The 19,126-nt window shown below is 40.2% G+C and overlaps 1 protein-coding gene across 10 annotated transcripts in view; it reads left to right on the forward strand.

Moving 5' to 3' along the window:
- LOC122559590 (mRNA-decapping enzyme 1B) overlaps window positions 1-19,126 on the forward strand; it is a 115,406-nt gene that overhangs the window by 70,413 nt on the left and 25,867 nt on the right. For all 10 annotated transcript variants that reach the window (XM_043709334.2, XM_087997317.1, XM_043709333.2 and 7 more), the window contains 4 exons: window positions 181-247; window positions 4,990-5,107; window positions 9,772-9,912; window positions 12,676-13,539. In XM_043709334.2, coding sequence (XP_043565269.1) covers window positions 181-247; window positions 4,990-5,107; window positions 9,772-9,912; window positions 12,676-13,539 — 1,190 coding nt within the window. The remainder of the gene's footprint in view (window positions 1-180; window positions 248-4,989; window positions 5,108-9,771; window positions 9,913-12,675; window positions 13,540-19,126) is intronic.

Below are 19,126 nucleotides of genomic sequence, written 5' to 3' on the forward strand. Positions count from 1 at the left end.
TTGCAATTTTTAGCATGTGCTATGCCTGCCTTTTTTTTTTCTCATTGTAGATAGTGCCTCCTCTTCATGAGCCCAACATAATATTTTTAACATTTATAATGAGTGTTGAAAATGAGAAAATTAAAGAGGAAATTTTAGTTTGCATGCTGTCATATGCCTGTTTTATATTATTAATTTCAGTGTCAATCTATGGGATCTGGTTCTATGATGAGGTGGAATGTCAAAGAATTGCAGAACTTATGAAGAAGTAAGTATTTCTTTCTCTCTCTTGCTGTCTCAATATAATCGAAGTAGAGCCCTCTGCCACATCCTCCAATTGGTAGGACCAGCATTCAAATTTACGCTTTGTTTCTTTTGCCCCATTCTGTTGAAGTCTACACATTTTCTTATTCACCCAATTCAAGGACTGAGCAGAGCAAATATGACAAGCAGATTTAAATTTCACAGTTCATGACTGTTATAAAATTTGATAATTATACGTGAAGTTAACTGTGACTTAAATAATTCGTTATGGAACCTTATTAACGCTTGAATGTCGAGTCTTTGAAAAATAAAAAATATTGAGATGCTATTTTTTAAAAGTGATACTCATTGTTTTGGAGTAAAGTGAGAAAATAAACATGTCTGTACTGTCATTCTAAAACTTGCATTTCATTTTGCTAGATGCTTACTACTATTTAATGTTTCTATATGTGTTGAAGGCTTTTCTGAGAATTTTACTGAAAAGCAATTTTAGTTTCCATATAGGTTGTGACCAAACAGGCAGTCCATAAATGGAATTGACCTCAATTAACATCAGAGCTGAAAATGTGTTGCTGGAAAAGCGCAGCAGGTCAGGCAGCATCCAAGGAACAGGAGAATCGACGTTTCGGGCATAAGCCCTTCTTCGATTCTCCTGTTCCTTGGATGCTGCCTGACCTGCTGCGCTTTTCCAGCAACACATCTTCAGCTCTGATCTCCAGCATCTGCAGTCCTCACTTTCTCCTCAATTAACATCAGCCAACAACTGTTTTTGAAACGTCCTGACCGTAGTGCTGAGATTAGGCCAGTTAATTTTGTAAGTGAAAGCAGGGTCCTGTCGGCTCTCTCGGAGGCTTTAAAAGATTTTGTGAGCTTATTTTGAAAAAGAGCCACTAATGCTCAGTAACAGCAGTGTGTGCCATCTATAAGCCACACTGTAGTAATTCACCAAGGCTCCTCAGACAGCACCTTCCAAATCTACTTCCATCTAGAAGGACAAAGGCAGTAGATACATGGGGATGCCACCACCTGCAATTTTCTCTCCAAGCCACTTGCCATCCTGACTTGAAAATATATCACCATTCCTTCTGTCACTTGGTCGAAATCCTGGAACCCCTTCTGTAAAGTCAAAGTGGATGTATTTACAATGCATGAACAGCAATGGTTCAAGAGGCAGTTTGCTGCCACCTTTCTCAAGGATCATTAGGGATGGGCAATAAATGCTGACCTAGTCAGCAATTCCTAATTCCCAAGAATAAATTTTTAAAAATAGTTTTGCTTAGAATAGCAATCAACTTTTAATGTCCAACCAACATTCAGGAACAGATCATGTGGACATTGCTATGCTTTTTCTTCAGTCTTTCAAAGTGCGAATTGAATTCTGCATTTTCCATGTTAATGAGTATACCTCAAAAGTATTTCATCAGTTCTAAAGTGCCTAATGAACCCTTTTTGTGAAAGATGCTAAATAAATGCAAGCTCTGAACATAAGATCACAAGCCAATTATTTCTCATTAGTATTACTTCTGAGCTCATTTTTGGCATGGATGTTAAATTGCTCATGAATCTGAGGTCCTGTGCAATGCTAGGTACAGTCAGATCTTCAGTCACATCACAGTGATGACCTTTCTCTAGTCTGTACAGCTCACTTGCTCAATGAAAGTCAGAACCAAGTCTTTACTGTTCAAGATTGATCCTGCACCTGATGCAGACCCAAAAAATGGATACACTGAATTTTTGAATCAGTATTTTGGCAATCATTAAGAATTTTTTTGCAGTATCAGGGCTTTGCTGGTAAGATCAGCATTTGTTATTTGCCCCTAATTGCCCCTGGGAAGGTAGTGGTGAGCTACCTTGAACCACTGTCAGTCCATGTGATGTAGCTACGCAATGAGATGCCAATCAAACATACTGTTTTATTTTGGATGAAATCAAGATCCATGAGTATTGCTCGAGCTGCACTGCTCCAATAAAGTGGAAAGAATTCCATTGTGGACTTGTGCATTAAGATGCAGGACAAACTTTGGGAAGTTAGCTGGTGAGATAATCACGGCAGAATTCCTCACCACTGATCATCATCATTTTGCAAATAGTCATTACCTACTACTTGCGTGATATGAATGTTAATTCATCTCGGTTTTAAACATTGTCCTGGTCTTACTACATTATAAAAATTGTGACAACCCATGTATAGTTTTAATTTGGTTTTGTGTTAATGGGAAGATATTGCTTCAGCATTCTAGGAACCTTGTTGGCAGGGAGTCTGGAGATCGGTTTTGTCAAGATGCATTTTAATAGGATTTGTGATTTTTTTTTGAAGATTTGTAGCTCAGGTTGTAAGTTTGCTCACTGAGCTGGTAGGTTTGTTCTCAGACATTTCGTCACCATGCTAGGTAACTTCATCAGGTGAGCCTCCAGTGAAGTGCTTGTGTTCTGTCCCGCTTTCTATTTACGTGTCTTGGTCGGTTGTGGTGGGCAATATCATTTCTGGTTCTCTTTCTGAGAGGTTGGTAAATGCAAATCGATGTGTTTGCTGATGGAGTTCTGGTTTGAATGCCAGGCCTCTAGGAACTCCCATGCATGTCTTTGTTTAGCCTGTCCTAGGATGGATATGTGGTCACAGTCGAAGTGGTGTCCTTTTTTGTCTATGTGTAAGGATACTAGTGGCTGTGGGTCATGTCTTTTGATAGCTAGTTGGTGCTCACGTATCCTGATGGCTAGTTTCCTTCCTGTTTGTCCGATGTAGTGTTTGTTGCAGTCAAGAACACCAGCGCTTCACCGGAGGCTCACTGATGATGTTACCTAGCATGGTGACATAACATCTCAGAACAAACCTACAACTCAGTGAGCAAACTTCCTGAATTTCAATAAGGTTTTTTATAACCCTGTAATAGAGAAATGGTTAACAGATTTGTTTTTCCCAAAGGTATAGGAAAATAAACAACTATTGTTGAGTGTCAAGAATGGCACACTGAAAGGCAGAATAATCTATAAAGCAGTCAGTCTCTATATGGTTGGGTGAGACAAATGGAAACAGGAATGTTGAACTCTCCAGCAAGAAATCTAAGAAATATTACTGGAAACTGAGTTCTAGGACCTGTTTAAAATAAAGCAACAATGAGTGTAGTCTGTACTTTGCTTTAGGTGTCTTAAGGAATATATGAGCTGGAACAAAAATCGATCTAATGAATGCGCAGAAATTTGCTCAAAGGAAGCTCATTGCAGCTGTGCCAGTCTAAGCAAGAAGCCTTAGTGTGGAAGCAGTGGTAACACTTTTTTTTAAAACTGAGTTTTTTCTGTTTGTTAGAATATTGCTGGGGATAAAAGAGTACTGAGTTTGAGTCCTTTTCTGATGATTAATGAAAACTTTGCAACCTTTTAATCTATTGTAATTAGTTTTCTTTTCCTTGTTTAATAAATGGTTTGTTCTTTGTCTTAAAAATACACTGGCAGTCCCCTGTAAATATGTTCAGTAACTGATCTCCATGATTTAAAAACGCACAGCAAAGTTAAGATCTAACAAGCCAGGTTTCATTCGGGAACTGATTTGTCCAATATTAACATTAACCGATATCATAATAAAGTGGGGGCTTTTGAGAGATCAAAGCTCATTGAATTCAAGATGAATCTGAATCCTTAAAGATATAACTGCATAGTAACAAGAGAAAATAAATTATACTGATTTAAATTATAAGTAAATTTTGACTGTTGCAAAAAACCTTCCGGGGTAGATGATGTAAATGTTAAAGTGTTGAAACCTTACGTGAAGGCTAACCTGAGAGAGTTAGAGGACAAAATGAAGTAAGAAATAAAAACAAGATCTCTTGAGCATAACATAATAGTGATTACTCAGAATTTAGAGTTAGAAGAAGAGACTCCTTAAAGTGATGTATCTTACCTTGAATTAGCTAAGATTCTTTTACAAAAGAAAAACAAAACTTTAATTTGAGGAAAGAGAGCAATGAAAGACCTTGAACTGCAGGGAAAAAGGAGAAATGAAAAGATGGAAAAGAGTGAAAAAAAGGAAATCTTAGATTGGCAATAGAGGAGAAAGATAAAGAATGAGTGATGGAAAGGGGAATGGAATTTAAAAAAAAACACTTGAAATGCAATGATAGAGGAAACTCAAAACTTGATTTGACGACAGGAAATCAGAGTAAAGGAAGAAGAGGAGAGAGATGATCAGAGAATGATCTTGATTCTGTTGAGTAATTTAATTAAAATTCTTTGGTTAGTATCTGAATTTACAGAGGAGAGTTGAATGATAATTCACCTATTTGAAAAGCTAGTTATGAATCTGAAGTGACCAAAAGATGCTTGGACCTGAAGTTACAAAGGGCAAAGTTCAATACCTGTGAGCCTGTCCCTGAAAGAGGGTTTGAAAAAGAAACCTAAACAGACATTTGTAGAATTTCAAAGAGAAAAGGAAATGTTGAGGGATGAGTAGTTTCCACACTGTCGGAAATCTAAATCTAAAATCTAAAAACAGTTATTGTGGATTAGGTTCTCCAGGAAGGAGCAAAGGAATTGTATAGTTGAATTAATGCTTGCAGCATGCATTTCTGAGATGCTAGTTTAATGTGGCATATTCTTGGAAATCTGATGTCTCCTGGGAACTATTCAAAATATTTTCTGGCTGTCATAGCATATATCCTGGATCAGATATTAAAAGAATATAGTGCAATTGTAAAACCTATGTTGTACACTGTTAAGTTTTACTTCCAGTATTGTTTCCTTTCTGTTCTTGAGTTTAACTCAGCTGGAGCAGTTGAAGGCACAACAAGAAGTTGGATCACCAATCTCTAACCAAAATGAAGCAGTGGACATTGTGCAGATGCTGTTCAAGGCTGAACACGAATATAACAAGGTGAGTGTGGTGAACACTTACCAAGATACAAACAAAAGATTGAAGGAAACATTTGGACAGTCTCTGATGGTTAAATGTAAATAGAGTGGGAAGTATGTTGTAAACCTAGTTTAATCTTGTTGCAAGCTTGTTCAATTTTTATTTAATGTTTCATTGGGGATGCTGAGCAATTTTGAGTAAAATATAAATATGTCAGAAAACTCTAGAAATGTATTTGAAGCCACTCCAGTGGGTTGTATTTCATGCGTCTTCCTTGGTCAAATATGTAATGGGCTGAAAATGTGTTGCTGGAAAAGCGCAGCAGGTCAGGCAGCATCCAAGGAGCAGGAGAATTGACGTTTCGGGCATGAGCCCTTCTTCAGGAATGAGGAAAGTGTGTCCAGCAGGCTAAGATAAAAGGTAGGGAGGAGGGACTTGGGGGAGGGGCGTTGGAAATGCGATAGGTGGAAGGAGGTCAAGGTGAGGATGATAGGCCGGAGTGGGGGTGGGGACGGAGAGGTCAGGAAGAAGATTGCAGGTTAGGAAGGCGGTGCTGAATTCGAGGGATTTGACTGAGACAAGGTGGGGGGAGAGGAAATGAGGAAACTGGGGAAATCTGAGTTCATCCCTTGTGGTTGGAGGGTTCCTAGACGGAAGATGAGGCGTTCTTCCTCCAACTGTCGTGTTGCTATGGTCTGGCGATGGAGAAGCCTAAGGACTTGCATGTCCTTGGTGGAGTGGGAGGGGGAGTTGAAGTGTTGAGCCACGGGGTGGTTGGGTTGGTTGGTCCGGGTGTCCCAGAGGTGTTCTCTAAAACGTTCCGCAAGTAGGCGGCCTGTCTCCCCAATATAGAGGAGGCCACATCGGGTGCAGCAGATGCAATAAATGATGTGTGTGGAGGTGCAGGTGAATTTGTGGCAGATATGGAAGGATCCCTTGGGGCCTTAGAGGGAAGTAAGGGGGGGAGGTGTGAGCGCAAGTTTTGCATTTCTTGCGGTTGCAGGGGAAGGAGCCGGGAGTGGAGGTTGGGTTGGTGGGGGGGTGTGGACCTGACGAGGGAGTCACGGAGGGAGTGGTCTTTTTGGAACGCTGATAGGGGAGGGGAGGGAAATATATCCCTGGTGGTAGGGTCTGTTTGGAGGTGGCGGAAATGACGGCGGATGATACGCTGTATATGGAGGTTGGTGGGATGGTAGGTGAGGAATTTTAAAATGTTCTGTCCTGGTGGCGGTTGGAGGGGCGTGGTTCAAGGGCGGAGGAGCGGGAAGTGGAGGAGATGCAGTGGAGGGAATCGTCGATCATGTCTGGGGGGAAATTGCGGTCTTTGAAGAAGGAGGTCATCTGGGTTGTACGGTATTGGAACTGGTCCTCCTGGGAGCAGATGCGGTGGAGACGAAGGAATTGGGAATATGAGATGGCGTTTTTACACGGGGTAGGGTGGGTGGAGATGTAGTCTAGGTAGCTGTGGGAGTCGGTCGGTTTATAGTAAATGTCCGTGTTGATTCGGTCGCCCGAGATTAGAAATGGAAAGGTCTAGGAAGGAGAGGGAGGAGTCTGAGACGGTCCAGGTGAATTTGAGGTCGGGGTGGAAGGTGTTGGTGAAGTGGATGAACTGTTCAACCTCCTCGTGGGAGCACGAGGCAGCGCCGATACAGTCATCGATGTAGCGGAGGAAAAGGTGGGGTGGTGCTAGTGTAGCTGCGGAAGATGGACTGTTCCACATATCCTACGATATGGAGGTGTACAGGGACTGGATATCCATGGTGAAGATAAGACGTTGGGGACCGGGGAAGCGAAAATCATGGAGGAGGTGGAGGGCGTGGGTGGTGTCCCGAACGTAGGTGGGGAGTTCTTGGACTAAGGGGGACAGGATCGTGTCGAGGTATGCAGAGATGAGTTCGGTGGGGCAGGAGCAGGCTAAGACAATGGGTCGGCCGGAGCAGTCAGGTTTGTGGATTTTGAGCAGGAGGTAGAAATGGGCGGTGCAGGGTTGTGGAACTATGAGGTTGGAGGCGGTGGATGGGAGATCCCCGGAGGAGATGAGGTTATGGATGGTCTGGGAGATGATGGTTTGGTGGTGGGAGGTGGGGTCATGGTCAAGGGGGCAGTAGGAGGTGGTGTCGGCGAGCTGGTGTTTAGCCTCAGCGGTGTAAAGGTCGGTGCGCCAAACTACTACCGCGCCTCCCTTGTCTGCCGGTTTGATAGTGAGGTTGTGATTGGAACGGAGGGAGTGGAGGGCTGCACGTTCCGAGGGTGAGAGGTTGGAGTGGGTGAGAGGGGTGGAGAAGTTGAGGCGGTTAATGTTGCGGCGGTAGTTGGCTATGAAGAGATCGAGGGCAGGTAAGAGACCAGCACGGGGTGTCCAGGTGGATGGGGTGTGTTGGAGGCGGGAGAAGGGGTCGTCAGAGGGTGGGTGAGAATCCTGGTTGAAGAAGTAGGCGCGGAGGCGAAGGCGGCAGAAGAATTGTTCGATGTCACGCCGCATGTTGAACTCATTAATCCGGGAGCGTAGAGGAATGAAGGTGAGGCCTCTGCTGAGGACTGATCTTTCATCCTCAGAGATTGGTAGTTCTGGAGGGATGGTGAAAACACGGCAGGGCTGGGAGCTAGGACCTGGTGTGGGGCTAGAGCTGGGAGTGGGGGTGGGGTTGGGCGTGGGGCCGGATGTCGGCGTGTGGGTGGGGTTGGGCGTGGTGACGGAGATCGGCGTGGGGGTGGAGTTAGGCGTGATGACGGAGATCGGCGTGGGGGCGAAGACGCATGCGGCGGGGTGGTCGTACAGGTTAGTGATGTCACTGGGGGTGGCAGTTGCTGCGGCGACAGTAACCCAGGGGGCGGAAGTGGCTGTGGCGACGACAGAAACGGTGTTATTTGCTGTGGTGACGACAGAAACGGTGTTATTTTCTCCTCAAATTTGTAATGGGCCTAGTATAACTGGAGTTGAAATGTCAAAAATAAGATTAATGCAGACAGCTAAGCTCAACCAACTACTGCTTAACGAATTACAATAATAACACAAGAACAAATCAGTTCATCTTCCCCAGTCATTATTAAGAGTGGGAATACTGCCTGTTCTCAGATTTCATCTCCAAGAATTCAAACTTTAACATAATGCAATCATAAAGTCCAGCTCATAAACTTCTATGTAATATGTGATGAACCGTGTATACCCGTTGTAAAGGCAAATCTCGTGAAAGTTGACCCATGTCTTTTAACTTAAAATTTTGTAGTTTGTCATATAATTCTTGTATAAGTTTGAATTATTTTTTCACCTTCAAAGCCCATCGTTTGACTTACTCTCTTCACCTCCCTCTTCCCTGCAGGAGTCTTCTCACACTGTATGTATTTAATGAGGCTAGTACTTAGTAATGACTTTCACCTCTACATCTCCACCCACCCCTGCCCCAACTCATTTGTTTCAAAAGTACTCATTCATGCCATCTGTTCCAGACTTGCCTATTTGGTGCTGTTATGAACAGCCTCCAATCCTCAATAGCCACTACAAAGTTTCAGATTTAAAATTCTTCGCCTTGAGTTTAATCTTATAATGTTCTGTCTCATCCTTTACTATCTCTGTAATCAATTCTGATCCATTAATATAGCATCTGTGACTTGAGGTTAATCATGCACTGTTATGTTCTCTATAATCTGGTTTGAAAATTTATTGGTATAATCCTTTACCATCCGCTTTTCACCCAAAGGCATAAAAATGTAAGAAATAGGAGCAAGAGTAAGCCAGTCAGCCCTTCATTATTCATTTAAATATTGACTCATAAAATCATGTTGACTATCCCTAATCCGTCTTTGCCTTTCCAAATACATGTAAATCCTGTCTCTTAGGATCCCCCCCCAACAACTTGCCCACCACTGATGTCAGGTTCACCAGTCTGTTGTTCACCAGCTTTTCCTTACCACCTTTTATAAATGGTGACACCACATTAGCCAACTTCCAGTCTTCTGCCGCCTCACCTGTGGCTATCAATAATACAAATTTCTCAGCAAGGGGCCCAGCAATCACTTGTCTAGTTTCCTGATCTTCCACTTCAACACCATTTACCTGCGCGATCTCCATAATTCTGATGTTGTTAATATGTAGAAATCTGTTGATCTTTGTCTTGAATATATTCAACAAGTGAGTCTCCACAACTCTATAGGGTGGAGAATTCCACAGGTTCTCAACCCTCTGAGTGAAAAAAAATCTTCCTTCTCTTGTCTTTGTTCTGTAATGAACTGCTAGCTCTAGATATTACAGTCTAAAGGAAACTGCATCTATAAGAATTCTGTATGTTTCAATTAGATCACTTCTCACTGTTCTAAACTCTAGACAATATAGGTCCAGCCTATTTAATCTTTCCTCAAAAAACAATTTTTCCATCACAGAAACTAGTTTGGTGAATCTTCATTGCACTTCAACTGTGGTAAATATATGTCTCCACTGGTAAGGAGACCAAAATGCATGTATGTTAACTTTCAGTGTTTCCTGAATAAGGGCTCCCAAGTCCCTTTTGAAACTCCGCACTTCCCAGCATCTATTTAAGAAATGCTCCCATTTAGATTTTTTTCCTACCAAAGTGGGTGACCTCCCATTTCTCCACATTGTCCTCAAGTAAGATAAAATAATAAATGAAACTTGCCTCTGAATTTGCATGATCATTCATTACTCTATATTTAATTTTTTGTTTCAGGTTAAGCTGTCTTCTGAGCCAAAACAGATGACTAGTTCCAATCTGATTCGCAATAGTTCAAATTTGATCAAGCCAATTCCAATTAAATTGACTGAGTTTGGAACAGACACTCATTATCAACAAGTACAGCAACAGAACAAGGTATTGGGTTTAAAGTTCACTGATGACTTTGTGACAGTATTTGTACTGTTCTCTTTCTAATGTGTCTGAGGATACATTTTTATAGCAACATAAATATGTGTATATTCTCATATGGCAATCGTGTATTGGGCAAATATTAGGTATCTCTATCAATAATTTTAATTATTCTATTTCTACAGCCTGTCTTTTGACTTTTCATTTTTCTGCCATACTTCACTCCATGTGATTATCTGCATCCTGCTATCCAGCTTTGCACCATTGTTCTAGCTTTGGTCTCCTTCAACTCCCTCCCTTTCTTGGTTGTTCCTCTTTCTTTTCTGGTCATTATCGATCTGTTGCTTCTTCAGACTTGAGTAATGTGGGAAGATAAAAGGCAGGAAATATTAAAATGGAGCTTAGGAGTTATGCATGTAGGTGATCTGAGAAGGATTATGAACATAACGATTAACCTAATAAAGGCAGAGAGGTGAGGTGCCTGAACTGGGGTGTGAATAGATCAAGGTGGTCCTACTACTTTGGGTATTTGGAGCATTGAGATCTTAGGAAATACAATCATAGAATGGTTACAGCACAGGAAGAGATCATTTTGCCAGTTTAGTCCCTGCTAACTCTAGAAGAGCAGTTGAGTGAGTTTTACCCCTTACACTTTCCCAGTAGGCGTGCAAATATTTTCCATTTTGAAAGTCTCCTTTTTTTTCCAAACAAGGGTTTGAACAAAGTTTCTTTAGTGTTGTAATATCACTATATGTAATGAAAATTATAGCTAGCAGTCCTTTTGATTTCATAAGAACTAGCAGCAGGAGTCGGCTATCTGGCCCTTCGAGCCTGCACCGCCATTCAATAAAATCATGTCTGATCTTTTCATGGCCTCAGCTCCACTTACCCGCTCTCTCACCATAACACCTGCCCTCTCACCATAACCTTTCCACCCTTAATCCTTGAATGTATCCCATCTGGTTCTGGTTACCTCGCAACTTTTAAGTACAGTTAACCATTTTACAATCTCCCCTTTACCAACTTGTAGCCAATTTAGTATTTCAACTGATTCATAATAACTTTGATAGTAACTTCTTCCTTCAGAAGGCCAGATGCAAAGTACTCCATTTAGTCACTCAGCCTTCTGCCTCCATGTTTAGATCCACTTTTGATGCTTCATCAATACCTCCACACCCCTTCCACCCAATTTTCTTATAACCTTTTTGCTATTTATGTCTTTCTAGTAGATTATGGATTTTTAAAATACCAGATGCCAGTCTTTTCTTGTATGCAAACTGCTCCTCTTATATCCTTTCTTACCTCCTCTCAGAATTGTAAAAAATTAATCATTTTATATTTTGCTTCATCTTATGTTTTTCTTTTGTCACACAGGGACCTCTAGCTTTGTTTGCTTTCACTTTTCCCCATTTGTGAGAGTGTAATTAGACTTTTCCTCAAATGTGATTACAATCAGAGTTTTGGGAGAACTTTAAGGATTGGAGTGGATAAGAAGTACTCAAAGGGAAGCTGAGACTTTGTTACGTTCACTGGTTGCATTGCAAGGGTTTGGTAGAGAGAGCTAAATTTGGCCAATGTTCCTTTTAAGGCCTCCATAACAATAATTTACATTATTAAAGGTGCCCCATTATATAAATTGTCCCATGATGCTTCACCAGAGTATTATTAAGATACTCAGAGGTGTGGAGGGATTTAAGGAGAAAATTTCAGAGCTTTGGGGCTTTAGCCTCCAGTTTTGGAATCAGGATTATGTAATTAGTCAACATAAGTGTGCAAATATTTGAAGGGTTACAGGCCTGGAAGAGATTACTGACATTCATGGGGGGATTGTGGGGTGGATGGAGAATGGGCATATGTATCAAGTAATATGTGAAAACCAAAGTGAAAAAAGTGTGGAAGAATCATTAGCAGGACTGTTTCAATCTCAATCCTCAACAGGAAATATCTCTCTGCAGCAAACTCACTTGGATAATCCAGTTCCTTATTCCCTAAAGGTACTCACAAGTTGCTTCAGAAACTACATTGTACCCAAGCATTGTACCCATCATGTCTTACTGTTATACACTCTGACCTCCTCTTCAGCAAAACTCCGAATGGTTCCCAGATACAGCCTGTTTCACAGTCTCAGTCTGCCTATCTTAGCTCCACCCTACAAGTGCAACCTGAAATGCACCATGTTCCAACAATAGACAAGTCCAAGAATTCTAAAATAGGGTCAATGTAGGACAGTAACATGAAGTAATTAGTGAGTGGAACTTGGTGCAAGTTAGGATACATGCAAGAACTTGTATAAGCATAAGTGCATGTTAGAAGACTGGCTAAGACTATGGAAATTGTCAAGCCTAAATGTATCAAAGATATGGATGGGTTACATGTAGAGGATCCTGTTCTGATTCTTACAGCACCTTTTAACTTTTTCTCAATATAGTCCAGCTGCAGGTGGACAATCCACCATTTTGTAGACCATACCTTTGCACCGTACATAGTGCCTCCTGCATTCCAGAGCAAACAATTTGCTCTACCTATGCTTTATTTTTTTGGGAGCAAATTTAATCAACACTGTCCCCACTAATTCTTCAGCTTCTTTTTGTGTTGAAATCTTTTTTTAATTCTGCAATGTTGGACAGTACCTGATATATGGTTGTTAAAATGATCTGGTGCTTCATAAGTTTACTATGCTTCTTCTACTGATTTTTTTAATCTCATGTTTCTTTGACTTCTTTGAGTTTTGTGAAGTTTATATTCTATTCATAAAAGTTTTTTTTATAGAGCACAGAATTGGGAACAAAGCATTTGAATTTGGCGGTCTTGTTTGGAACACAAGAAAAATCTACTTTAACTAATGTGCCAAATGAAACACAGGAATTCAAGAGTAAAGCTTCCAGTCGACCAGCTGTTGTACGTTCTCTGTCTTATGAGGAACCCAGAAAACTGCTCGAGCTTGAAACTTCCCAAAGTGTCAAAAAGCAGTTTTGTCCTGCTATTCAGAAACTAATGAGTTGTGGAGTTGACCTGCATCCAGTATCTGAGTTACCAGAAAATCATTCTTGTGAAAACCAAAGTGAAAAAAGTATGGAAGAATCATTAGCAGGACTGTTCCAATCTCAATCCTCAACAGGAAAAATATCTCTGCAGCAAACTCGCTTGGATAAATCCAGTTCCTTATTCCCTAAAGGTACTCACAAGTTGCTTCAGAAACTACATTGTACCCAGGCATCAATTTCCACATCATGTCCTACTGTTATACACTCTGACCTCCTCTTCAGCAGAACTCCGAATGGTTCCCAGATACAGCCTGTTTCACAGTCTCAGTCTGCCTATCTTAGCTCCACCCTACAAGTGCAACCTGAAATGCACCATGTTCCAACAATAGACAAGTCCAAGAGCACTATTGCCTCAAATAGTTGTACTAATCAAATACAAGCCTCCAGTATCATACCCCCTCATGAATTGTTTCAGAAGCTGCAGATAGTTCAGCAGGATCAGCAACATCATGCTGGAAAAATGACTCTTGCAGCTAAGTTTTCAGCTCAGCCGCCACCATTAGTCAATCAGTCTGATTCTGCAATGAAACATTTTGATTCTCAAACTGAAAAATTTATCAGTTCAGAAAAACCAAACCTACTTATTCAGGTAAGAAAACCTAACTGAAAGGAATTTTAAGATTTTGCTATGGAAAATTGACCAAATCCTTTACTAGCGTAACTTTGTACATAAATGATCTTGAAATAACCAGATTGCTTTTAAGCTAATCTTTATTAATGAGTAACAGGTTTGCTTTATAGTTGGACAATTATGTTTTTGAGCATGGAATGTTACATTGAGGTTTTGTATGTTCAAAAGTATTGTGCTCCATTTATGCAAAATTCCTTGCAGCAAAGCTATTGGTACAAAACTGTTTTCCAAATGAGAGTTGTCAGAATAGTGGAAGTGATTTTTGATCCTGGTAGGACCAAGTCAGAAGTTAAAATGGGTCAGAATGGCAACTAGGAATTCGGGAAGCAGGTGGGTAAGGAAATACCTTTCAGGAGGTTGCACTTCTCCATTAATAGCCTTTTACTTCTAATATGTTAGTTGGTTTTCCCAGGCCTCCGGAAACCTATCCACTAAAGGACTTACAAAGGGCTAGATATATAAAATGAAATGCTTTTACATGGTGATTTGTAAATCAAGAGGGAAGGCAATGGCCCAGGTATTAATGTTGGCCATCAATCCAGAGACCCAGGTAAAGCACTGAGGACTGTAAATGGTGGGATTCGAATTCAATAAAAATCTGTAATGAAGAATTTAATGATGACCATGTAACTATTGTTGATTGTTGGAAAAACCAATCTGTTTCACAAATGGCCTTTAGGGAAATAAACTGCCGTCTTACTTGGTCTGGCCTACATGTGACTCCAGACCTACAGCAATGTGGTTCACTCTTAATTGGAAGCTGAACAATCCAGGATGGGCAATCCAGCAATCCTGTGAATAATGGAAAAAAACCAAGAAGGAGGGAAATCTCCTGTAAATCTCTGTTGTTCACTCTCCCACTGATCTGTCCAATGTCTTGCTCTTCTCCATGTTAATTACCTTGTGCTGCCTCAACTATGTGAACCCATGTGATCTGTTCTGTAATCCTTTGGTTTTTCTTGCCGCCCTGTAACTCTCACCTTACATTCTGAAAGTTATAGTTGTTCTTCCTGTCTCTGATGAGGACTGGGGAGGGAAGCAATGAGCAAGACGTTCAACAGGAAAAAAGGTCTGCAGTGACCAGGTGATATGGGATTGGAAGGGACTCTGGGGGGTTGGCAGTGAGCACGAAGTTAGAGAGTGGCAGAGGCTACAAACTGGACAGTCAAAGGAAGGAGGCTGATCAATAAGAGGCCATGAACCAGAGGGTCATCAATGAATGGGAGGGTCACAGTAGTAAAGACCATGAGCTGGAGCATTGGCTGTGAGAGTGTTGTTCAGGGAGGTGGGGTATTGTAAGTTGAATGTTCCACAAGCAGGTTTTGGCAGTGATTAGGATGTAAGTAAAAAGTTAGCACATCTAATGGAATCGGAATACCGAAGAGACCCTTCAGCCCACTGAGTCTATACTACCAAAAATATACCACCGCCTATGCTAACCCACGTTCCCACAATATTTCCACATAGCCTTGCATGTTATTACACTTTGTGCTCATTCACAGCCTTTGCAAAGTATTTGAGGTTTCCCGCCTCAACTACCTTCCCAAGCAGTACCTCACAGACCCCCATGACAACTGTGTGAAAACGTTTGTTCCTCAAATCTTCTCTAAACATCATGCTTTTTACTTTAAATTTATGCCTCTGTTTTATTGATCCTTTGACTAAAGGGAACAGTTGCTTTCTTTTCACCCTACGCAGGCCCCTCATAATATTATCAGTGTCCCCTCAATCTTTTTAAGCTCCAGAGAAAACAACCCAGAGCTCTTATCCAGCCTTTCTTGTTATGAAGTAGAAAGCATATACTGTACCTTTTAAGAGTGAGTGAATGCTATTCTGAACTGAGATGACAAGCATTTGTGTATATGACTAGATGGCAGTCCCAGATTGTACTGGAAAATTGAAAATATGTAATATTTGGCTGTGAAATGGCTACCCTGAGTTTTGGTTGCAGTTTTGACAACAATTCGAATTTAACCAATCAGTTTAACTTATGCCCCAGGATACAAAAACCCAATAGAATTTGGTTCGATGTTGGCAAAACAATAAATTCAATGAAACAGTCTGATGTTGGGGGTATAAAAATGCAGACATTTTGAAAATTGGAGAGAGAGCAGCTACCATTGAGACAGACACTCATGGGAGAGCTAACATCTTGCTGTCCAAGAAATTAGGAAACGCTCTCTATCGAAGGTACCTTTTCATATGAAACATACTCAGTGAAAAGCAAGAAGGCGACCCAGGGAGATCTTCAGCCAGAAGAAGAAAGACACACAAGACTACAGCAGCTGTGTGGTTTTGAAATTAAAGTTGATGTAATTTTAATAAGTGTCTTATTGGTACAGCATATTGTTAAAAAGTTGGAAGCCGATAATAAGCAGTTAAGAGAAAGGGTGGCTTAGAATTGTGAATAGTTTGTTTTAATGTTCACTTTTAGAGTTTAAAAATATTGATGTTACTGTCTGTAAATAGTGGAATTTGTGAGTTCTCTCACTCCTATTTTAATAGATTACGAGGCGAGGTGAGCTTTTCTGGGTGTTTTAGTTTAATTAAGAGAGCGGTTCACCTCCTTGTCATAACACTCTTGATAGCTGAAATGGTCCATCCTAGACAACTTCTTGGTGAATCTCCTTTGTACCCCTCTAGTGCAATGACATCCTTCCTATAGTGTGGTGACCAGAGCTCTATACAGCACTCCAGCTGTAGCCTAACCGAAGTAAAGTTCCAACATGAAGTGCCTGCTCTTATAATCTAAGCCATGACTGATGAAGGATCTCAAATGCATTCTTAACTACCCTGTTAACCTATCCTTCCACCTTCTGGGATCTGTGAACTCCAAGATCTCTTTGTTCCTCTGTGCTTCCTATTGTCTTGCCATTTATTAAGTACTACCTTGTTATGTTCCTTCTTCCAAAGTGTGTTACCTCACGTTTATCAGGGTTCAATTTCATCTGTCACTGATTTGCCCATCTGACCAAAATGCTTATATCTTCCTTTAATCTAACACCTTCCTCCTTACAGTCAACCACCTAACCAATCTTTTTGTTATCCATAAACTTATCATATCCTCATCTATATCACTTATGAATATCACATCGTCCATATTTCTTAATTATTTTAATTAGGAAAGTTCTTTCATTTGCCTGTATTAGAATTTAACAATGTAAAGTATTTCAGCTTATATAATGTTTTAGTTTTTTTCCTAATGAGAAGGGCCTTGCACAACCTTACTACAGCTTTTACATTGATTTTGATTTGCTTCAAGTTGCTTCACTTAAAGTTGCAGTTTTCAAGGCCTCAACAACATCTTTTAAGTGAGGCCCTGTTCTTTTTCACATGTCCTTTTTGATTTTCATCCTTCAGAATTTCTTTATCTCTGCAGGCACATTTTCATTAGCATGTTCTTAGGATAAAAGCTATACCAGTAATACTCTATTAAATAATTTCCCAGCCCTGGTGATACATAAGAAAGCATTTAGGAATAGTCTCATGTCGAGCTTAGACCAGAAAAGTGACAATTTAAAACAACTAATCCAATTTATTTAAAAAATTTAAACAGGAGCTGTGGAAAGTGATCTTGTCCAAACCATGGAAAAATATTCTGGTTTACAGTTCATAAAAGCTCTTGGTGGCACTCACAAGCAAAGCAGTTGCTAGGGTTAAAACAAAGGCCTAGGAATTTTTTTTTTTGCTGAAATATCATTAAGAATCCAAAATGTAATGGAGAAGCATGTCAACAGACTCTGTTCACCTGATTTTCAGTTTAATTGTAGCCATTATAAATTTTAGTGGTGGCTAAGGTGCTATACCTATAGATGGCACTACAATACCTCGCCAATATAAAATGCATTACGAGATTCCAAGATAAACAAGTGGAAAGAATGCATCAAACATTGTCGTGTGGATTTAGTATGAGCTGATGGTCTTGATGTGCATTTGAAGATTCCTTTCTCAAATGCCTACCAGTTAGAACAAAGCACTAATGTAGGTTCCTCTATACCTATGCGTGTTGAGCTTTCCTAATGCTGAATAATGTGCAGTGAAATTAATATTTGATCATTAAAGTTTAAAATATACTTTAATAATAGTTTGTAATTCAGAAACTTTGCTGCTGCAGTTGATCCTCAAGCACAATATTCATTATTTTAGTAAATTCCACCCTCTATCACTTAATGTAGACATAGATCTCTTCTAGCTCTTGTCAGTTCAGGGTGGCTCACAACTTATATTCTGGAATATATAACATTACAAGGTAAGTCACAAGATAACAGTTATTCATGAACCTCATCACAGTCTAAATTATTAATCACTGTCCTTGTCACAACCTAAACTTGGAACATAGCATTTAACAAGCCTTAAAGATTCAAAGGGTGGGCAAACTTCTATGAATGCAGGAAGCTGAAATAAAGGTAGAAAATACTAAATATTCTCACCTGTTTCAATTTGTAACTATTCTATATTCTTTATTTTGTGCCTCTGCAATACCTATGATATCTTTGAAATTTGCTGCATTGTTGTAGATTCCTGAATTTTATGTTAGTGCAAGTGATCACATTGATGTAGAGAAATGACAATACATCAAAGTTGTTTGTATTACTATGATTGGGGCCAAATCTGAAACAACCCAATTAGGTGTATTTTTTTTTCACTTAAGTCCATGACAACTATTGCATTTTGAGCAAACTGGCACACTTTCAAAAGTTGAAGCAATTTAAACATTAAAATGAAAGACGGAAGAAAGACTTGCATTTATATGATGCTTGAACATATCACAGTTTTGAAAATGATAAAAACATCTTCTTCCTAGCCATTACTTCAGGTGCTAGCTGCGGTTCTGAGTTACAAGATTACACATTCACATCTCACTTTAGGATTTGAACAGAAAAATCAAGGCACACATTGTAATGTAGTCACTGATGGAGTGCTGCACTGTTGGAGCATTAGATTTTTGAATGAGATGTTAAACAAAGGCCCTGTTTTCCTGCACTGGTCGATGTTTAAATATCTCAGGCACTCTCTCAAAGGAGAGAAGATGAGTATTTTATGTTCTGGTCAATATTTATCCACTGGACAATTGTAACAATACACTGGATCATGATTTTAAAAAAGCTCATGCTTACGTATGCAGTTCCATTCATGGGGGTAATTTAAACATCTGACCAATGAACATTTTCTGTACTTGGGAATGGCTGCTTCATATTGTTCTGCATTGTGTTCCAACTCGCATGCAAATTGACTTGTGCACAGACTCTGGAATTTAACCTGGTCATGACCCGGAAACTGCCTGTACAGGCAACCTGGTCATGATTGAATTATTGCTTTAAGAGCTGGATGTGCTAATGAGGCAAGGACCAGATAAAATCACATGACTAACTGCCATATATACTCCAACATAAGCATGCGAGAAGCAAGTTGCATTAATAGTTATCTGTAAATACATTTTGTAGTCTGAGATAGTTAAGATAAGCTGCAGCCAAAAACAGCACATGGTAGAATTGTTTTTTAAATCAGTTGCATTTCTGGACCGACACACCATTGTAATCTTAAA

Source organism: Chiloscyllium plagiosum, unplaced genomic scaffold, assembly GCF_037043375.1.
Source record: "Chiloscyllium plagiosum isolate Xiang-an unplaced genomic scaffold, Cpla_swu_hap1 HiC_scaffold_19, whole genome shotgun sequence".
NCBI lineage: Eukaryota > Metazoa > Chordata > Chondrichthyes > Orectolobiformes > Hemiscylliidae > Chiloscyllium > Chiloscyllium plagiosum.